Consider the following 18,776-nt stretch of genomic DNA (forward strand, 5'->3'; position numbering starts at 1 on the left):
TAAGTTGATAAAAATAAAGAACCTACCTGTAGAAACGATGTCACAAAAACAAATCTGCTCAAAAAAAAGTTTTATGAAGGGTGGGCTTTATGAAAAAAACCCCAAAAGCAACTTTGAAACGGTGCTATTCGCAATGTGTCTATGCTGGAACTTTGCTTTCAACAACCACGTGTAGAGGAATACTTAGTTAATATGAAATGTTTTTCACAAATCACTGTATAGTCACTTTGTTAAAAATTGTCTCTCCTTATAGCCACTAGCCATTTATTCCTAGGTAATGGTTTTATGATATTCTAAAATATAGGTACATAACCAATATTGAATGCAATGATTAATATACTAATTTTTATTGGGATACAGACAAAATATTTCGCAAAAATCAATCAAAACCTCGTTATAATTATCACTATCTCGAAATAAAATAAGTGGCAGGTAATGAGACACTAACACTTAAAGATCCTCCAGGTACTTAAAGATGAATTATCGCAATTAAACATGGGCAAATTAAATAAACTCCAAACACCAGATATTAACTCCTTTTATTTTGCCTTCTTTAGCTCCACCATTCTTAAATTGTCTCTCTTGCACTGCGTTGGTATTATTTTAAAATTGTTTTGGCTCGTCCATAACCTTTATTAGGTTAAGTCCTGATCTAATTTGGAATCAGACCGCGAACAAAACTGAGACTTACCAAACATACCTTAAGATTGATATGTTCTGTGCTAAGCTTCGTTCATATTCAGAACGTTGGTAGACGTAACTATGTTTGTGTTAGCAAAGGTTCGAAAAGGCTCCAAGGTTATAACAAAATATGGAGGGTAGAGGTAAGAAGAACCGTCTTGTATGTGGTATTAGTGTCCAGCTATAAAAAGCAAATTATAATCCGAAGACTTGCCATAATAGCACTAGTGTAGCAAGTGGAAATGATATGAATTTAGCAGTTGTATATTTTATGTACAATTTTCGAATGAATTTGTATATTAATAGTTTCTTTGAAATAGTTATAACTTTCAAAAAAGAATTTACTTTACTATCCTACTCTAATAGTTTGTGGCGCTCTTTTTAAAATTGTTCCACTTGCTACTATAGCGCCACATTAATTTGCTTCCGTTCAACAGACACTTTTCGATACACCGAGTTGGTTCTCCTTACCCCTTCACTCCAAAATTACAAAAATGCATACTTTATTTGTGGTTTTAACTAATATACATTTATTGAGGTTATACATGTCTTATAATCATCAAAATAATGGTTATAAATACATTTACAATTAAATTGGTACAATTAAGAATACGGAAATACAGGAAAGGCTATTAACAAAGAAATGGACGTCCAAAATGTTAAACAAGAAATAGATAACCACGATGATTTCCTGTTAAATATCGATATAAAAAAAGACTTAATTGACGAAGTATCTTCAATAAAAACTCAAAATACAAATGAACAAATAAATGAAATTCATTCTATCAAACAAGAAATCGACGATGACTTGATTACAAATAAAATATTTGATAACAATGTGTATGCAACTAATAAAACAAAAAGGAACATTTCGAGTACTCAATTCATACCAAACAAACCGGGATATTCGAAAATTGCCCGTAGAAAGGGAATTAAATTAAAAGGTGAGTTAAACTGATTTATGACTGCTTAACTGTTACATATAAGTCTTTTTTTATTCAATAATAGGGAGCGAGATATAACTACATATGATTTCAAATTTTTATTTCTTGCAGAATACTAAATTATTTCATTATCAATTGGAAACCAACATCTAGAGAGATTATCGATTTTTTAACAGTGTTATAACATGCTATAGTAGGAGATATGCTTATTGTTGCATGTTCTTAATCGCAATGACAGTTTTTCAATTCATATATAGGAATTATACATCCCTCAATAAGTTATACATTATAAGTTATAATACATTTTATATATTTCGCTATTAATTTAAGAAGTATGTCTCGACAAGTTAAATGAGCTAGGTAAGAAGAATTTCTTAAACAATCTACAGGGATTTAGACAGACTAAGATACTCCTGGCAAACTATTAGTCCATAAATATTGGTCCTTATTTTCATATTTTAGCTCTGGCTGGGCTACGTGCTACCTATGCCTATAAATATTTAAAGTTTTTTAACTAATTATTTAATTATTTCAGGACTGATGAGAGATGGAAAAGATATTCAATCAAATGCTATTGGGTTAATGATATGTGTATATTGTGGGAAGCTATACACAAAACAAGTAGAATTGTCAAGACACATAACAATAAATCATTGTATAAAACTAAAAAATTTTTATAAGATGAAAATTCATCATAAAAGTAAAAATGATACATTTATTGTGGAAAATATTGATATAAAAGATGAATTTGAAATAGTTGAACATGAATTGAAAGTGGAGCTGCCAGACGCTACAAACCAGTTGAATGTTACTAATAATGTGAAATCAATTCAAACCAATTCAAATAAGCATACTTACACAAAGACAAAACCATTAAAATGTGGTATTGGTAGGAAACTTTTCTCTTATGAAAATAATTTGAATATGAAAATGAATAGTCATAAGAGAGAAAAGCCATTTCAGTGTGATATTTGTTACAAAACTTTTTCATATAAAAGTAGTTTGAAGACACATTTGCGTATCCATACAGGAGAAAAACCTTTCAAATGTAATGTTTGTTTGAAAACTTTTTCAGAAAACGGTAGGTTGAAGATACATTTGCGTAATCATACAGGAGAAAAGCCATTCAAATGTGCTATTTGTTTGAAACCATTTTCACAAAACATTCTTTTGAAAATGCATTTGCATAGACATACAGGAGAAAAACCATTCAAGTGTGACATTTGTTTAAGAACTTTTTCAGATAGGAGTAATTTGAAGAGACATTTGCGTAGTCATGCAGGAGAAAAGCCATTCAAATGTGAAATTTGTTTCAAAACTTTTTTACAGTCAATTGAGTTGAAGGCACATTTGCGAAGTCATACAGGAGAAAAACCATTCAAATGTGAAATTTGTTTTAAAACTTTTTCACTTAGAGGTAACTTGGGGAAACATTTGCGTAATCATACAGGAGAAAAGCCATTCAAATGTGATATTTGTTTTAAAACTTTTTCACAGTCAAGTAGTTTGAAGACACATTTGCGTATTCATACAGGAGAAAAGCCTTTCAAATGTGACATTTGTTTCAAAACTTTCTCACAGTCAAGTGATTTGAAGACACATTTGCGAAGTCATACAGGAGAAAAGCCATTTAAATGTGAAATTTGTTTTAAAACTTTTTCACTTAAAGGTAACTTGAGGATACATTTGCGTATCCATACAGGAGAAAAGCCATTCAAATGTGATATTTGTTTTAAAACTTTTTCACATAAAGGTAACGTGAAGAAACATTTGTGTAGTCATACAGGAGGAAAGCCATTCAAATGTGGTATTTGTTTTAAAAGTTTTTCACAGTCAAGTGGTTTGAAAACACTTTCGTGTAGTCATACGTGAGAAAAGTCATTTAATTATGATATTTGTTTGAAAACATTTTCTAATGAAAGTTATTGAAAAGTAAATATGTGCAGTCATAGGAACATGATAATGAATGAATGTTTTATCATGATTAAACTAATTTTTCACAGTTTTCTCATTGTCTACATTATTTCGTTTTGAGAGTTTTCCGTACCTGTGAATCCTATACTGTTACATACTATCTCATAATAATATTTCAGTCAGAATTATGCAATTTTATAATTTTTTTTATAACTTCTAGTGAAAACTCTAAACTGCTGCCTAGCTGGTCATAAGCGTTCGTTATGACTGAAATAGAGTATCACTTCCATGAGTGATATTTAAATTATGTCAACACTCAACGTTTATAGTCTATTAAGATTAACCATTAAGTACCATCGTGAGGTCACAATTTTTTCAACAGATCTAAGCCAATCTAAAGTAATTTTACATTTTTTTGTAACTTGAATATTTGTATGAGTTTGTAAAACACACATATTCATTTTAAAAATATATTTTTAATAGGTTATGATATTAGGGATCAAAAATAACTTTGCTTCTTGACTCTTACATTAACCTTCCACTCTTCATGCAGTAACTATTAGTCTATATTAGACATCCCCTAATCTCCATGTCTAGCCGCTCTTAGTACCCCCAGAGAAAAAGTATCTTATTGTCAGTGCCAAAAATATCAAGTTACTGGATTCACATCTGTGTAATTGTGGAATGAGATTCCACCTGTGTTTGTAATATAGTCTCATTTTAAAATTGAATTGAATATAAACAGGTAAATTACTGTTAGTTTTTTTAGAAATTTTAACGTGCTAAACAATTTTTAAAATTTTCAGTTTTAATGGCAGAGTAAAAGAGTGACCAAAAACGCCTTCGATGGAAAATCAGTAAAGGAGGCACATATTGCCCAGACGCACCAAAACAGACCTCTGCCGTCACCAAGGTTCCACGTTCAGCTGATGCCAGCTGCCCACTTGTTTCTTCCCTTTCAATGAGAGGATTTTGGGCTGTTTGTTGGGGACACTTACCTTTCCTTACAAGAAAACGTGGTAAATCACAAAAATGGAGTTCAAACACAACATAACCCAATTGAAATTACAATCGATTTATAAAAGAGTTGATAAATAGGTTGTTTATAATTTAGAAAGGGGTGGCGCCAAAAGTATTTAATATAAACGGATATTCCACTTTGCCCCTATGTAGTATATGCTTCTAAATCAACTACTTTTCAATTAAATTATCACTGCACTTTTAACTTCAGTTTTTTCAATAATTGTGATAGAAAGGGAGATTTATTCAATTCTTATATTTCTATGGTTTCACATTCTGAATTCTGGTGTACATACAGAACGTGCCCAGGTATGTTCTGTGTATACATGTATTGAAGTTTTACTTGTCTTATTATTATTAAAATAACGGTTGTTAATACATTATTGATATTGACACAATTAAGAGTACAGAAATACAGGAAAGGCTATTAAAAAAGAAATGGATGTCCAAAATGTTAAAGAAGAAATAGATAAACACGACGATTTCCTGTTAAATATCGATATAAAAAAAGACTTAATTGACGAAGTATCTACAATAAAAATTCAAAATACAAATGAACAAATATATGGAATTCATTCAATCAAACATGAAATCGACGATGACCTGAATACTAATAAAATATTTGATAATAATGTGGATGCAACTAATAAAACAGAAAGGAACATTTCGAGTTCTCAATTTATACTAAACAAAAAGGAATATTCGAAAGTTGCCCATAAAAAAGGAATTAATTTAAAAGGTACGTTGAACTGATTTATGACTGCTTCAAGTTTTTAGTATATGTTTTATTCGATAATGGGGAGAAACTACATCTAGTTTTATTTTTCATTTTTTGCAGAATACTGAATAATTTCATAATCAATTGAATATGAGAGATTATAAATATATCTCAATCTTTATCAGTGTTATACATGTTATGGTTCCTTATTTATTTCAAATTTCATGCTCTTAATTCCAATGACCAATTCTCAATTTAGATATGAGGATTATAATAATTTGCCATAAGTAGAACATTTTATATGTTTTGTTATATCTTTCTCTATAAGTTTGAGGAGTACATATTAAAAATTTCACAATAACATAAATAAATAAATAATTTTTATTATTGGCTCTTAGAATTAACTCAAACAGGAGATTATAATTGTAATAAGATCCTGGCAGGTTTTGTAATGCATGGATAAGTTAGATGAACTAGCTAAGAAGAATTACTGAAACAATCCACAGGGGTAAGGCAAGCAAAGATACTACTGGAAAACTATAAAACCATTAATATTGGTCCTCATCATCATATTGTTGCTCTGACTGGGATATAAGCATACTTCTTTTGTATTATTCCTGGATATTTTTTATGTGCTTTTTTTACCAATAATATACATAAGTCTATAAATATTCTAATTATTTTAACAACTTATTTGAAAATTTGTTTTTAACAGTTGCAGGGTTGATAAGAGATGGAAAATATTTGCACCCAAATGCTATGGGGCTAATGATATGTGTATATTGTGGGAAATTATACACAAAACAAGTGGAATTATTATGCCACATAACAATAAATCATTGTATAAAAGGAAACAATTTTTATAAGATGAAAATTCACCATAAAATTAGAAGTGGTACATGTATTATGAAAAATATTAATATAAAAGATGAAATTGAAGAAACTGATGAAAACTTCAAGACACATTTGCATGGTCATTCAGGAGAAAAGCCATTCAAATGTGATATTTGTTTAAAAACTTTTTCAGATAGCAGTTATTTAAAGACACATTTGCGTAATCATACAGGAGAAAAGCCATTCAAATGTGATATTTGTTTGAAACCATTTTCACGGAAAATTAATTTGAAGACACATTTGCGTTATCATACAGGGGAAAAGCCATTCGAATGTGAAATTTGTTTGAAAAATTTTTCGCATAAAAGTCACTTAAAGGTACATATGTGTAGTCATACAGGAGAAAAGCCATTTAAATGTGACATTTGTTTGAAAACTTTTCCACATAAAGGTAACTTGAAGAAACATTTGCGTTATCATACAGGAGAAAAGCCATTCAAATGTGATATTTGTATTAAAACTTTTACACAGTCCAATGATTTGAAAAGACATTTGCGTAGTCATACAGGAGAAAAGCCTTTCAAATGTGACATTTGTTTGAAAACATTTTCAGATAGGAGTAATTTGAAGACACATATGCGTAGTCATACAGGAGAAAAGCCATTCAAATGTGATATTTGTTTTAAAATGTTTTCACAGTCAAGTGATTTGAAGACACATTTCCGTAGTCATACAGGAGAAAAGCCATTCAAATGTGACATTTGTTTGAAAAATTTTTCACGTATTGGAAACTTAAAGTCACATTTGCGAAGTCATACTGGAGAGAAGCCATTCAAATGTGACATTTGCTTAAAAACTTTTTCAGATAGCAGTTATTTAAAGATACATTTGCGTAGTCATACAGGAGAGAAGCCATTCAAATGTGATATTTGTTTGAAACCATTTTCATCGAAAATTAACTTGAAAACACATTTGAATATACATACAGGAGAAAAGCCATTCAAATGTGACATTTGTTTGAAACATTTTTCACGTAAAGGAAACTTGAAGACACATTTGCGTTGTCATACAGGAGAAAAGCCATTCAAATGTGATATTTGATTCAAAACTTTTCCATATAAAGTTCACTTTGAAGACATATTTATGTAGTCCTAAGGAGAAAAGCCATTAAAATATGATATTTGTTTGAAACTATTTTCTTTTTTTATTTTCCACTCTGTCTCCTAGCCAAAACCTTTTTGAATGGAGTTGGTATTTATTGACCATCAACTACTGACCCTATTCTTATATTCAACAATCTCAATACCTTCAGCAGTTTATTGTTGGGATTCATTTGTAACTCAAAGAAAATGGAATTACTATATTATCGAGTGTTTTGTTAAAATTTTCACCATCAGAGAAAATTTCTTCCATTAAATCCAATAAATCCTCCTCCAATTCTTCATTTTCTCTATATAAAAAAGATTGTAAATATCTTTGCAATGTCGATTTTTTTTAATATGGATATATTTTATGCAAAAAAAGGATTTATTTTTTTTTGTTTCTTTCTGACACATTGAAAGTAAATATTGCAAACAGTGATTTGATACTAAACACAGTTTGTCAAATTTCTAAATGGGTGGTGCAATTTACTTCCAAAGACGCCCTCACATTATTGTCCTCAAGATACTGTCAAACTTTAATTGGAGCAGTTTTTAAGAATAAATTAGATTGTTACAGGAAGTGTGTGAAATACTGTGAGAATAACAAGCAAAATTAGTTCTCTCATTCATATTTTCACGACATAGTCCGTGAGTTGAATTTAGATATTTATAAACATTTTCAACGTCAGTTTCAATGAACTGTAAGAAAAAGTTGACACTACACAATTTCACGGTTTTTAATCTGGACAATATTGACGCAGTAAATTACTGGTGTGACGAGACAGAAGGTGATTTGAACACTTCTACATTTACTTCTCTTATTATAAGTCAAATTAATGAAAATTGTACCAACACTCAAATTCCTATAATTTTGTGGTCAAATAGTTGCAACTACCAAAACAGAAATTCGATATTAACCAATATACTGTTGAATTTAGCAGTTGAGAAACAACAAATCATTTTCCAAAAATTCTTGGAAAAGGGCTACACTTAAATAAAATTAGAGAGCATGATAAGTACAATTATTTGCAAGAGTTGAAGGTATTATTATTATCAGCTGATTGTCATTATTTTTAAATTCATTTGTCATTAAAGCGTTCTTTGTAGCAGAACCAGCGCTAGTATCGCTGTTCGTAGTAGCGGTGTAGGAGAACACGTTCACTGTAATGCTTACACAAGGACTAGAGTCAGTTCAGCAAATGCAGTGCAATAAGTGTAATCTGGAAATTGTGTCACTACATCTTCCTCATCGGACGAATGTAAAATAACAAGAAGTACGAATTTGTTATTGTTAATACCACAAGGCCTGAATCACATCAAATAACCTGAAATACAACAAACATCAAATGCTCCATTGCTTTCTGCACCATATCGTTCTTTGTATCCGATCGAATTAATTCTATACACTTGATAACTGGTCCGGTTCAGTACAGTTCCAGTGCAATATTAAGAGCAAACCTTTAGTTATAACTATCATTTTTATACTCATGGTTTAGTTTGTTTTTAAAAACGATGTAATAATTTTGTAGGGAAATCAGCACAAATCAGCTGTATCTGATTTTATATATATTATCATTAATTACCCTGTAAAGTTGCATTTTTTTAGATGCCGGGTATTGCATTGAGACCATCGATATGTCTAGTTAAATACAAATTTCTTCTCTTTTTACAACTGAAGTAGATAAGGGCAATAAAAAAATTTTTCTTAACAAATTTATGTAATATTTGTTTCTATCAGTCACTTTTCAATCAAATTATCACTGTACTTTTAAATACAGTTTTTTTAATAATTGTGATAGAAAGGGAATTTATTCAATTCTTATATTTCTATGGTTTCACATTCTAAATTCTGGTGAACGTAATCATGTTCGTGTTGACCATTTGTTCCAAAAGGTTCCAATGTACCAAAATTCTTATATTTTTTCTGTGGTTCAAGCTAACCTATGTTAACATACAGAACATACCCTGCTATGTTCTGTGTATACATGTATTGAAGTTTTACTTGTCTTATTATCATTAAAATAATTGTTGTTAATACATTTTTTACTAATTAAAGTGATACAATTAAGAGCACGGAAATACAGGAAAGGTTATTAACAAAGAAATGGATGTCCAAAATGTTAAAGAAGAAATAGGTAAACACGATGATTTCCAGTTAAATATCGATATAAAAAAAGACTTAATTGACGAAGTATCTACAATAAAAATTCAAAATACAAATGGACAAATAAATGAAATTCATTCTATCAAACAAGAAATCGACGATGACATGAATACAAATAAAATCTTTGATAACAATGTGGATGCAACTAATAAAACAAAAAGGAACATTTCGAGTACTAAATTAATACTAAACAAACCGGGATATTCGAAAGTTGCCCATAAAAAGGGAATTAAATCAAAAAGTGAGTTGAACTGTTTTCTGACTGCCTAAGTGTTACATATAAGACTTTAGTATATTTTGTATTCAATAATGGAGAGAAATTACATCTGGTTTTGTTTTAATTTTTTGCAGAATACTGAAATATTCCATTATCAATTAAATATGAAAATCTATTATAAATATAGATTATATATATATATCTGAATCTTCATTAGTGTTATACATGTTAAGGTTCCTTATTTATTTCAAATTTCATGTTCTTAATTCCAACGACCACTTCTCAATTTATACATGAGGATTACAATAATTTGCAATAAGTAGAACATTTTATGTTTTTTTTATTATATTTTTGTCTATAAGCTTAAGGAGTACATATAAAAAATTTCACAATAACGAATAAATAAATAATTTTTATTATTGGCTCTTAGAATTAACTTAAACAGGAGATTATCATCTCCCTTAGCAAAACAGCTATTAGAGTTCTGAGCCCCAATGTAATAAGATCCTGGCAGGTTTTGTAATGCATGGACAAGTTAGATGAACTAGTTAAGAAGAATTACTGAAACAATCCACAGGGGTGAGGCAAACAAAGATTCTACTGGAAAACTATAAAAACATTAATATTGGTCCTCATCATCATATTGTTGCTCTGACTGGGATTTAAGCACACTTCTTTTGTATTATTCCTGGATATTTTTTATGTGCTTTTTTTTAATTTATTGAGGTTCCTATTTCTATTTCTTTTCTTGCTACTATTTTTACCAATAATGTACATATGTATATAAATATTCTAATTCTTTTAACAACTTATTTGAAAGTTTATTTTTAACAGTTGCAGGGTTGATAAGAGATGGAAAATATTTACAGCCAAATGCTATGGGGTTAATGATATGTGTATATTGTGGGAAATTATACACAAAACAAGTGGAATTGTTATGCCACATAAAAATCAATCATTGTATAAAAGGAAACAATTTTTATAAGATGAAAATTCACCATAAAATTAGAAGTGGTACATGTATTATGGAAAATATTGATGTTAAGGATGAAATTGAAGTAATTGAACATGAAATGAAAGTGGAGCTGCAGGATACTACAAATCAGTTGGATGTTACCAATAATTTGCACCCAAGTGTAAATAAGGGTTTGAAATCAATTCAAACCAATTCAAATAAGCATTCACATACTTACACAAAGATAAAGCCATTAAAATGTGATATTGGTAGGAAACTTTTTTCTTCTGAAAATAATTCAAATACACATATGTATAGTCACATGAGAGAAAAGCCATTTAAGTGCGATATTTGTTACAACACTTTTTCACAGAAAAGTAGCTTGAACACACATTTGCGTAGCCATACAGGAGAAAAGCCATTCAAATGTGACATTTGTTTGAAACCATTTTCTCGGAAACATGTTTTGAAGACACATTTGCGTTATCATACAGGAGAAAAGCCATTCAACTGTGACATTTGTTTGAAAAAGTTTTCACATAAAAGTCACTTGAAGGTGCATATGCGTAGTCATACAGGAGAAAACCCATTCAAATGTGACATTTGTTTAAAAACTTTTCCACATAAAGGTAACTTAAAAAAACATTTGCGTTATCATACAGGAGAAAAGCCATTCAAATGTGACATTTGCTCGAAAACTTTTTCACAGTCAATTGAGTTGAAGGCACATTTGCGTAGTCATACAGGAGAAAAGCCATTCAAATGTGACATTTGCTTAAAAACTTTTTCACGTGAAGAAAACTTCAAGACACATTTGCGTGGTCATTCAGGAGAAAAGCCATTCAAATGTGACATTTGTTTGAAAAATTTTGCACGTAAGGGAAACTTGAAGTCACATTTACGTAGTCATACAGGTGAAAAGCCATACAAATGTGACATCTGTTTAAAAACTTTTTCAGATAGCAGTAATTTAAAAACACATTTGCGTTGTCATACTGGAGAAAAGCCTTTCAAATGTGATATTTGTTTGAAACCATTTTCATCAAAAATTAATTTGAAGACACATTTGAATATCCATACAGGAGAAAAACCATTCAAATGTGACATTTGTTTGAAAAATTTTTCACGCAAAGGAAACTTGAAGACACATTTGCGTGGCCATACAGAAGAAAAACCACTCAAATGTGAAATTTGATTCAAAACTTTTTCACATAAAGCTCACATTTCTTTTTTCAACCCCTTTTTTATTTACAATCTGTACAATTTTACAATGAGCAAATGGTTTAAAGCAATATGAATGGTCTTATAGGAGAATCACCCTTGGCAATTTCCCTTCACTTAAAAAATATCGTTTGAGTGAAGAATAACCACACATCACAAAATGACACTAAAATCTGTCAGGCAGGTCACATAGAAGATGCCTTTTAAGCCTTCTCTGGGTGGGAAGTCTCATTAGAGGTTGAGGAAATGTTTTGGGATGGGCTTCCATGCGGTAAGAATATTTTTGGGTAAAGTGAGATATTTCTTCTTTGACTGACTTAATTTGGAGGTCAATGCTGTTGGGTACTTACCATAGAGCATTTACAATAATAGGAATACTTTTTATTGAAATATTTCTAGAATTGCTATACTTGAATTGGATGCAGTGCTCCATAGTTGAATACCATAACTCCAGATGGGTTTTAATGTAACTTTGTATATTAGCAGCTTGTTGTCAATTGTTAGTTGATATTTTCGACCTGTTAACCAGTACAGTTTGCTAAGTTTTAGACCTAGTTGCTTTCCTTTGGTTAGTATGTGTGTGCTCCAGGTTAGTCGTCGGTCCGGATGAATTCGAATGTATTTTGCACTCTCTTTTTGTTGCAGTAGATGCCTTTTTAATATTACAGTTGGGCAGGTTTCTATTGGGTGTATGTAATATGCACATATTTATTTCCATTTACTTTTATTCTCCAAATTTTTAGCCACAAAGAAATGAAAGCAATATATGAGAGGCCATAGCCGGGTCCTGGTGAGATGCTAGCGCGGTAGTGTCTGCATATGTTGCGGTAGTTACATTGTTGTGTATGGGATTATCAGCTGTGAACATAAGATAGAGAATCGGGCTAAGTGCGCTTCCCTGTGGAACTCCTGCTATAATTTGATGTAGGTTGGTGATGTAATCTGGGATTTTGACTTAAAAGTGTCTGTTCTGCAACTAGGAATTTAGGATTTGGAATAGGTTGTGCGGGAGGATTTTCCTGATTTTATATAGTAGTCCAACGAGCCAGACACTGAGCGATATCTAAAAAGGCCGCCGAACAGTATTCTTTACCTTCAAAAGATTGGTTCACTTTTTTTGTGACTCGATGAACTTGTTCTATGGGGGCACGTTGCTCTCTAAATCCAAATTAGTGGTTAGGTATTAGTCTGGTGGCTTCTAGGTTCGGTTCTATTTTCTCAATCCGTAGTTTTTCAAGAAGTTTTAACATAGCTGGTAATATGCTTATTGGTATGTAATATGTAGTGTCTTCAAGTGTTTCCTTGATTTAGGGATTAGTATAATTTGGGCCACCTTCCGCAAACTTGGAAAATAACCCGTTCTTAATACTTCATTGTACAGTCCCTTATTTGATAGTTCCTTCAGGATTTTGACACTAATTAGGTCATATCCGGAAGATTTTTTGGGATTTAACTGTTGTATCGATAATTTGTTGTATATGGTTTATCGTGTACTACAATATTTTTGACCCTGAACAATTTTTGGCGTTATTTCAACCTAAAAATAAGTGAGTTTTAGTTATTTATGCGGATTGTTACAGATACAAGATTAATATTAACAAATTCTTGATAATTTCTGTTTTGGTGGAACAGCCTATAACTAGAAGCTAAATGCGAAAAGGCTAATTACTGGTTGGTTTACCCCAGATGTATAGATAAATAGATAATGAAAAACCATTTAATTATAATATTTGTTTGAAACATTTTTCTAATAAAGTAAATATGTGTAGTCACAGAAAAGTAATCAATTCTTCATCATTATTAAACGCGTTTTTTACATATTGTTTGTTTTATTGTCTTCACATCATTTAATTTGGAAAGATTTCCGTAGAAACTGTAGATTTACTGGTACTAACTCCTAGTGAAAACTCTTAACTGCCGCCTAGCTGGCCATAAGTGTTCGTTATGACTGAAATAGAGTTGTTTTTGATGATTAAGATGTTAGAGAAACTAAAGAAGATTTGTAACTAAGTTGTCAAATCATGTGCCATCACAAAAAATATTATAATCCTTTTGCCTGGTCCAAAAGCTACCACAAGATAAATCCAAATGATTTTCTTTCTTTCTGGATGACATTGTTGAAAATACCAACAAAAGAATTGAATTAGTTAGAGGCAGTTATTGTTGTGATCACTCGCGATTCCTTATCAATATTGTAGAGCTGAAAGCACTATATGTATATATAGATTTGGGGTCTTTTATACATTGCGACCCAAAGAATCTATTGTGTCCCCCTTTTTTGCTGCGATACTGGAGAACCCAGTGTTTACAACTGATCAAGTGATCCCACTCCTTTTAAAAAGTCTAGAATGTGAGATGGCTTTAATTGCCAGACATCTTTGTCTTCTATTTCATGTGCTCCCAGGTGTAGTGCTCTGGAATTCCTCACACATCGAGGGAAGATGAATAGAGGTTTTGTCCCTAACAAAATCTGCACCTCGATTGATCTTCTAGCGTCTTCAGGTGTTTGTTGAGGCGAAAGTGCACCAATAGAACTCCTGTAAGTATTCGTAGATGGTTTTTACATAATTTGATAGATTCAGCAGATGTGCTATGGTTATAGTTTCTTTGCCCCAGTAAGTTCTCCCAATAATTGGTTTTGTTCGTATCTACCTTCTTTTCCGGAGCTTTTTCCATTGTTCTGTAGGGTTCGGGTCCCAAGAAGGGCTTGTCTGCTCCGCTTTAGCGAGCTGTTTCACTTCCCTTCGCTCCGATTTTATGTTTTCCCATAAATCACTTAGTATAATCACGAATCAGCCGTATCTGAATTTATTTATATTGTTTTCAGCAGAATATCCCATATCTGAAGTTATAATCTTGATATGTAGTGTAAACTACTGTATAACCTTGAATTATGACAGATTTCATTAATTCAAGTTTATCAAATAAAAAAAAAATGTATAATTACCCTTTATTTGAATGAACTATGCTGTTTTTTGCTTCCCCTGTATAGTTACATTTTTTCAGATACGGAGTATTGCAGTTAGACCATCGATGTATCTATGGAGTGAACACTCCATAGATGTATCTTGCTAAATAAAAATTTCTTCTTTTTTTTACAACTGAACTAGTTAACTAATATTTCAATAAGGACCCTAAAAAAATATTTGTTTCTAACAGTCACTTCTTTAAACCAAATATCCTAACAATTGAAATTATTTAGAAATATACAAAACCTCATTTAGATTGATAATTATTTTAATCTCAATACTATAGTTCCAATCAATTACTCCTAAATTAAATTATTACTGCACTTTTAAATAGTTTTTTTAATAATTTTGACAGAAACTGAGATTTATTCATTTCTTATATATCTATGGTTCGTATTCTAATTCTGTTGAACGTAATCATGTTCGTGTTGAATATTTTCTTTCAAAAGGTTCTAAGGTTGTAACAAAGTTCTTCTACTTTTTCTATGGTTTCAACTAACCTACTTTTGTCTGTATTGAAGTTGTACTTGTTTTATATACTATTAAAATAATGGTTGTTAATACATTTTTTACTAATTAAAGTGATACAATTAAGAGCACGGAAATACAGGAAAGGTTATTAACAAAGAAATGGACGTCCAAAATGTTAAAGAAGAAATAGGTAAACACGATGATTTCCTATTAAATATCGATATAAAAAAAGACTTAATTGACGAAGTATCTACAATAAAAATTCAAAATACAAATGAACAAATAAATGAAATTCATTCAATCAAACAAGAAATCGACAATGACTTGAATACAAATAGAATATTCAATAACAATGTGGATGCAACTAATAAAACAAAAAGGAACATTTCGAGTACTCAATTCATACTGAATAAACCGGGATATTCGAAAGCTGCCCAGAGAAATGGAATTAAATCAAAAGGTGAGTTGAACTGATTTATGACTGCTCCAGTGTTACATATAAGTCTTTAGTATATTTTCATTCAATAATAATGAGAAAGATGAAACTACATTTGCTTTCTTTTCCATTTTTTGTAGAATACTAAAATACTGGGTTATGTTCAGACTTTTCATCTTTTATATCTTGCATATTTTTTGTGTCCATTTTGTGCTACTGTTTTTACCAATAATATGCCTATGTATATAAATATTTCAATTCAAATTTTATAAAAAATTGTCTTCAACAGTTTCAGGAATAATTAGAAATTGGAAATATATTCAACCAAATGCTATGGGGTTAATGATATGTGTATATTGTGGAAAATTATACACAAAACAAGAAGAATTGTTATACCACTTATCAATAAATCATTGTATAAAAGGAAACAAATTTTATAATATACATAATAAAAGTAAAAGTGATACATGTATTATGGAAAATATTGATATAAAAGATGAAATTGAAGTAATTGAACATGAATTGAAAGTGGAGCTGCAGGACACTACAAACCAGTTGGATGTTACTAATAATTTAAATTCAAGTCTACATAATGGTTCGAAATCCATTCAAATCAATTCAAATGTGGATTCACATACTTACACAAGGACAAAACCATTGAAATGTGACATTAATAGGAAACTTTTCTCTTATGAAAATAATTTAAATATACATATGCGTAGTCACAAGGGAGAAAAGCTATTCAAGTGTGATATTTGTTACAAACATTTTTCACACAGCAATGGTTTGAAGAGACATTTGCGAAGTCATACAGGAGAAAAGCCATTTAAATGCGACATTTGTATAAAAACTTTTTCAGATAGGAGTAATTTGAAAAGACATTTCCGTAGTCATACAGGAGAAAAGCCATTCAAATGTGATATTTGTTTTAAAACTTATTCACAGTCAAGTGATTTGAAGACACATTTAAGAAGTCATACAGGAGAAAAGCCATTCAAATGTGATATTTGTTTTAAAACTTTTTCAAAGTCAAGTGATTTGAAGACACATTTGAGAAGTCACATAGAAGAAACGCCATTGACGTGTGACATTTGTTTAAAAACTTTTTCACATAAAGGTAACTTGAAGTCACATTTGCGTAGACATACAGGAGAGAAGCCATTCAAATGCGACATTTGTTTGAAAACTTTTCCACATAAAAGTAGCTTAAACAGACATTTGCGTAGTCATACAGGAGAAAAGCCATACAAATGTGATAGTTGTTTTAAAACATTTTCACAGTTGAGTGATTTGAAGACACATTTGCGAAGTCATACTGGAGAAAAGCCATTCAAATGTGACATGTGTTTTAAAACTTTTTCAGATAGGCGTAATTTGAAGGTACATTTGAGTAGTCATACTGGAGAAAAGCCATTCAAATGTGAAATTTGTTTTAAAACTTTTTCGCAGTCAACTAATTTGAAGACACATTTGCGTATTCATACAGGAGAAAAGCCATTCAAATGTGACATTTGTTCAAAAACTTTTTCACATAGGAGGGGTTTGAAAAGACACGTGCATGGTCATACAAGAGAAAAGCCATTCAAATGTGACATTTGTTTTAAAACTTTTTCACGGTCAAGTGATTTGAAGACACATTTGCGTAGTCATACAGGAGAAAAGCCGTTCAAATGTGACATTTGTTTGAAAACTTTTTCAGATAAGAGTAATTTGAAGACACATTTGCGTTATCATACAGGAGAAAAACCATTCAAATGTGATATTTGTTTTAAAACTTTCTCACATTCAAGTGATTTGAAGACACATTTGCGTAGTCATACAGGAGAAAAGCCGTTCAAATGTGCCATTTGTTTGAAAACTTTTTCACAATCAAGTAATTTGAAGACACATTTGCGTATTCATACAGGAGAAAAGCCATTCAAATGTGACATTTGTTTGAAAACTTTTTCAGATAAAGGTAACTTGAGGAAGCATTTGTGTAGTCATACAGGAGAAAAGTCATTCTAATGTAGGCTGGCCATAAAAACTTTGTTTAGAAACGGGACAGTAGATTATTTTTGCGATTATTTATGTTTATGAAATTATTGAAACAAAATACAAAACAGGGTATTTACAAAACTTCAAAACACTTTCGTTTTTTTTGGACATTTTGTCAAATTCACCACAAGAAGGATAGAAATTCACTCGGGTAACAAGGGACTTACCGTTTCGATCTGTAGACGAGATTTTTCAAATGACCAAATGTTATTCATCAGGAAAAATACACGTTCAACTAGAGCTCAGTCAACACTGACGTTATTATAACAAAAAAACGAGGTATTACCTCACTTATAATTGGAAAAACTGACAAAAGTTACATGAATATTCTATATATGCAACGACCCGCCGATATATTTTGCTTAGTACTTAATATCTACATTCCGCGCATGATGAGGTCATTGCTGCGTGGCGCCATCTACAAACCACGGTCCACACCCAAACACCGGCCACTGCAAAATAATCTTATTGATAGGATGGAATCTGTTTTTCTTTCAACACACACGGTTTTCTATTGAAAAAAAATTACTTGATATTTGTTAAAACCCCCCCTTTCCGACAAGTGAGATTTGGAAAGATTTAACTTTTGTAGAAGAATGAGATATTTGAACCGCCCGCCGTCGTCTGGCCTGCATTGCAGCAGCTTATAATTTAATGGAAGAACCTCTTTCTCGTCGATGGTGGCAGAGACAATTGTTTTTACGGCGTTATGAATATAGTGGCGATCGAATTAATTCTATACACTTTATAACTGGTCCGGTTCGGAACAGTTCCAGTGCAGATATTAAGAACAAACCTTTAGTTATAACTATCATTTTTATACTCATAGTTTAGTTTCTTTTGAAAAAGATGTTTTAATTTTATAGTGAAATAAAACAAAATTGCAAAATAAGGTTTTGCGTTTACACATAAAACACTTAGTATTATTACAAATCAGCCGTATCTGAATTTCTTTATATTGCTTTAAACAGAATATCCCTTATTTGAATCTGAATAATATTAATAAGTAGTGTAAACCACTGTATTATCTTGAATTATGACAGATTTCGTTAA

The 18,776-nt window shown here is 30.9% G+C and overlaps 3 protein-coding genes across 4 annotated transcripts; all 3 read left to right on the forward strand.

The window, feature by feature from the left end:
* The first annotated feature begins 1,158 nt into the window (after positions 1-1,158).
* Positions 1,159-3,632, forward strand: LOC130447586 (zinc finger protein OZF-like). Of its 2 annotated transcripts, none has more exons than XM_056784473.1 (2): positions 1,159-1,625; positions 2,161-3,632. In XM_056784473.1, the coding sequence occupies exons 1-2, from the start codon at positions 1,325-1,327 to the stop codon at positions 3,495-3,497; spliced, it is 1,638 nt and encodes a 545-aa protein (XP_056640451.1). In that variant the 5' UTR covers positions 1,159-1,324; the 3' UTR covers positions 3,498-3,632. The 2 variants fall into 2 exon arrangements, with proteins under 2 accessions (XP_056640451.1, XP_056640452.1); XM_056784474.1 differs by having other exon boundaries at positions 1,195-1,625; positions 1,737-2,245.
* A 1,219-nt stretch (positions 3,633-4,851) lies between these two features.
* Positions 4,852-7,305, forward strand: LOC130447587 (zinc finger protein 782-like). The gene is made up of 2 exons (XM_056784475.1): positions 4,852-5,298; positions 5,993-7,305. The coding sequence occupies exons 1-2, from the start codon at positions 4,998-5,000 to the stop codon at positions 7,210-7,212; spliced, it is 1,521 nt and encodes a 506-aa protein (XP_056640453.1). The 5' UTR covers positions 4,852-4,997; the 3' UTR covers positions 7,213-7,305.
* Positions 7,306-9,224: 1,919 nt separating this feature from the next.
* Positions 9,225-17,693, forward strand: LOC130447836 (zinc finger protein 845-like). Its single transcript, XM_056784870.1, has 4 exons — positions 9,225-9,658; positions 10,469-11,781; positions 15,377-15,710; positions 15,976-17,693. The coding sequence occupies exons 1-4, from the start codon at positions 9,358-9,360 to the stop codon at positions 17,691-17,693; spliced, it is 3,666 nt and encodes a 1,221-aa protein (XP_056640848.1). The 5' UTR covers positions 9,225-9,357.
* Positions 17,694-18,776: the final 1,083 nt, after the last annotated feature.

The sequence above is a fragment of the Diorhabda sublineata genome, chromosome 8 (assembly GCF_026230105.1).
Source record: "Diorhabda sublineata isolate icDioSubl1.1 chromosome 8, icDioSubl1.1, whole genome shotgun sequence".
Taxonomy (NCBI): Eukaryota; Metazoa; Arthropoda; class Insecta; order Coleoptera; family Chrysomelidae; genus Diorhabda; species Diorhabda sublineata.

Excerpts from the sequence above, each read along its gene's own strand:
- LOC130447586 (XM_056784473.1), top strand. The coding sequence starts at position 1,325 with ATGGACGTCCAAAATGTTAAACAAGAAATAGATAACCACGATGATTTC. Across the intron at positions 1,626-2,160 it reads AAAGGGAATTAAATTAAAAG|GACTGATGAGAGATGGAAAA; the intron begins GTGAGTTAAACT and ends TAATTATTTCAG.
- LOC130447836 (XM_056784870.1), top strand. The coding sequence starts at position 9,358 with ATGGATGTCCAAAATGTTAAAGAAGAAATAGGTAAACACGATGATTTC. Across the intron at positions 11,782-15,376 it reads AACCACTCAAATGTGAAATT|CACGGAAATACAGGAAAGGT; the intron begins TGATTCAAAACT and ends TACAATTAAGAG. Across the intron at positions 15,711-15,975 it reads AAATGGAATTAAATCAAAAG|TTTCAGGAATAATTAGAAAT; the intron begins GTGAGTTGAACT and ends TGTCTTCAACAG.
- LOC130447587 (XM_056784475.1), top strand. The coding sequence starts at position 4,998 with ATGGATGTCCAAAATGTTAAAGAAGAAATAGATAAACACGACGATTTC. Across the intron at positions 5,299-5,992 it reads AAAAGGAATTAATTTAAAAG|TTGCAGGGTTGATAAGAGAT; the intron begins GTACGTTGAACT and ends TGTTTTTAACAG.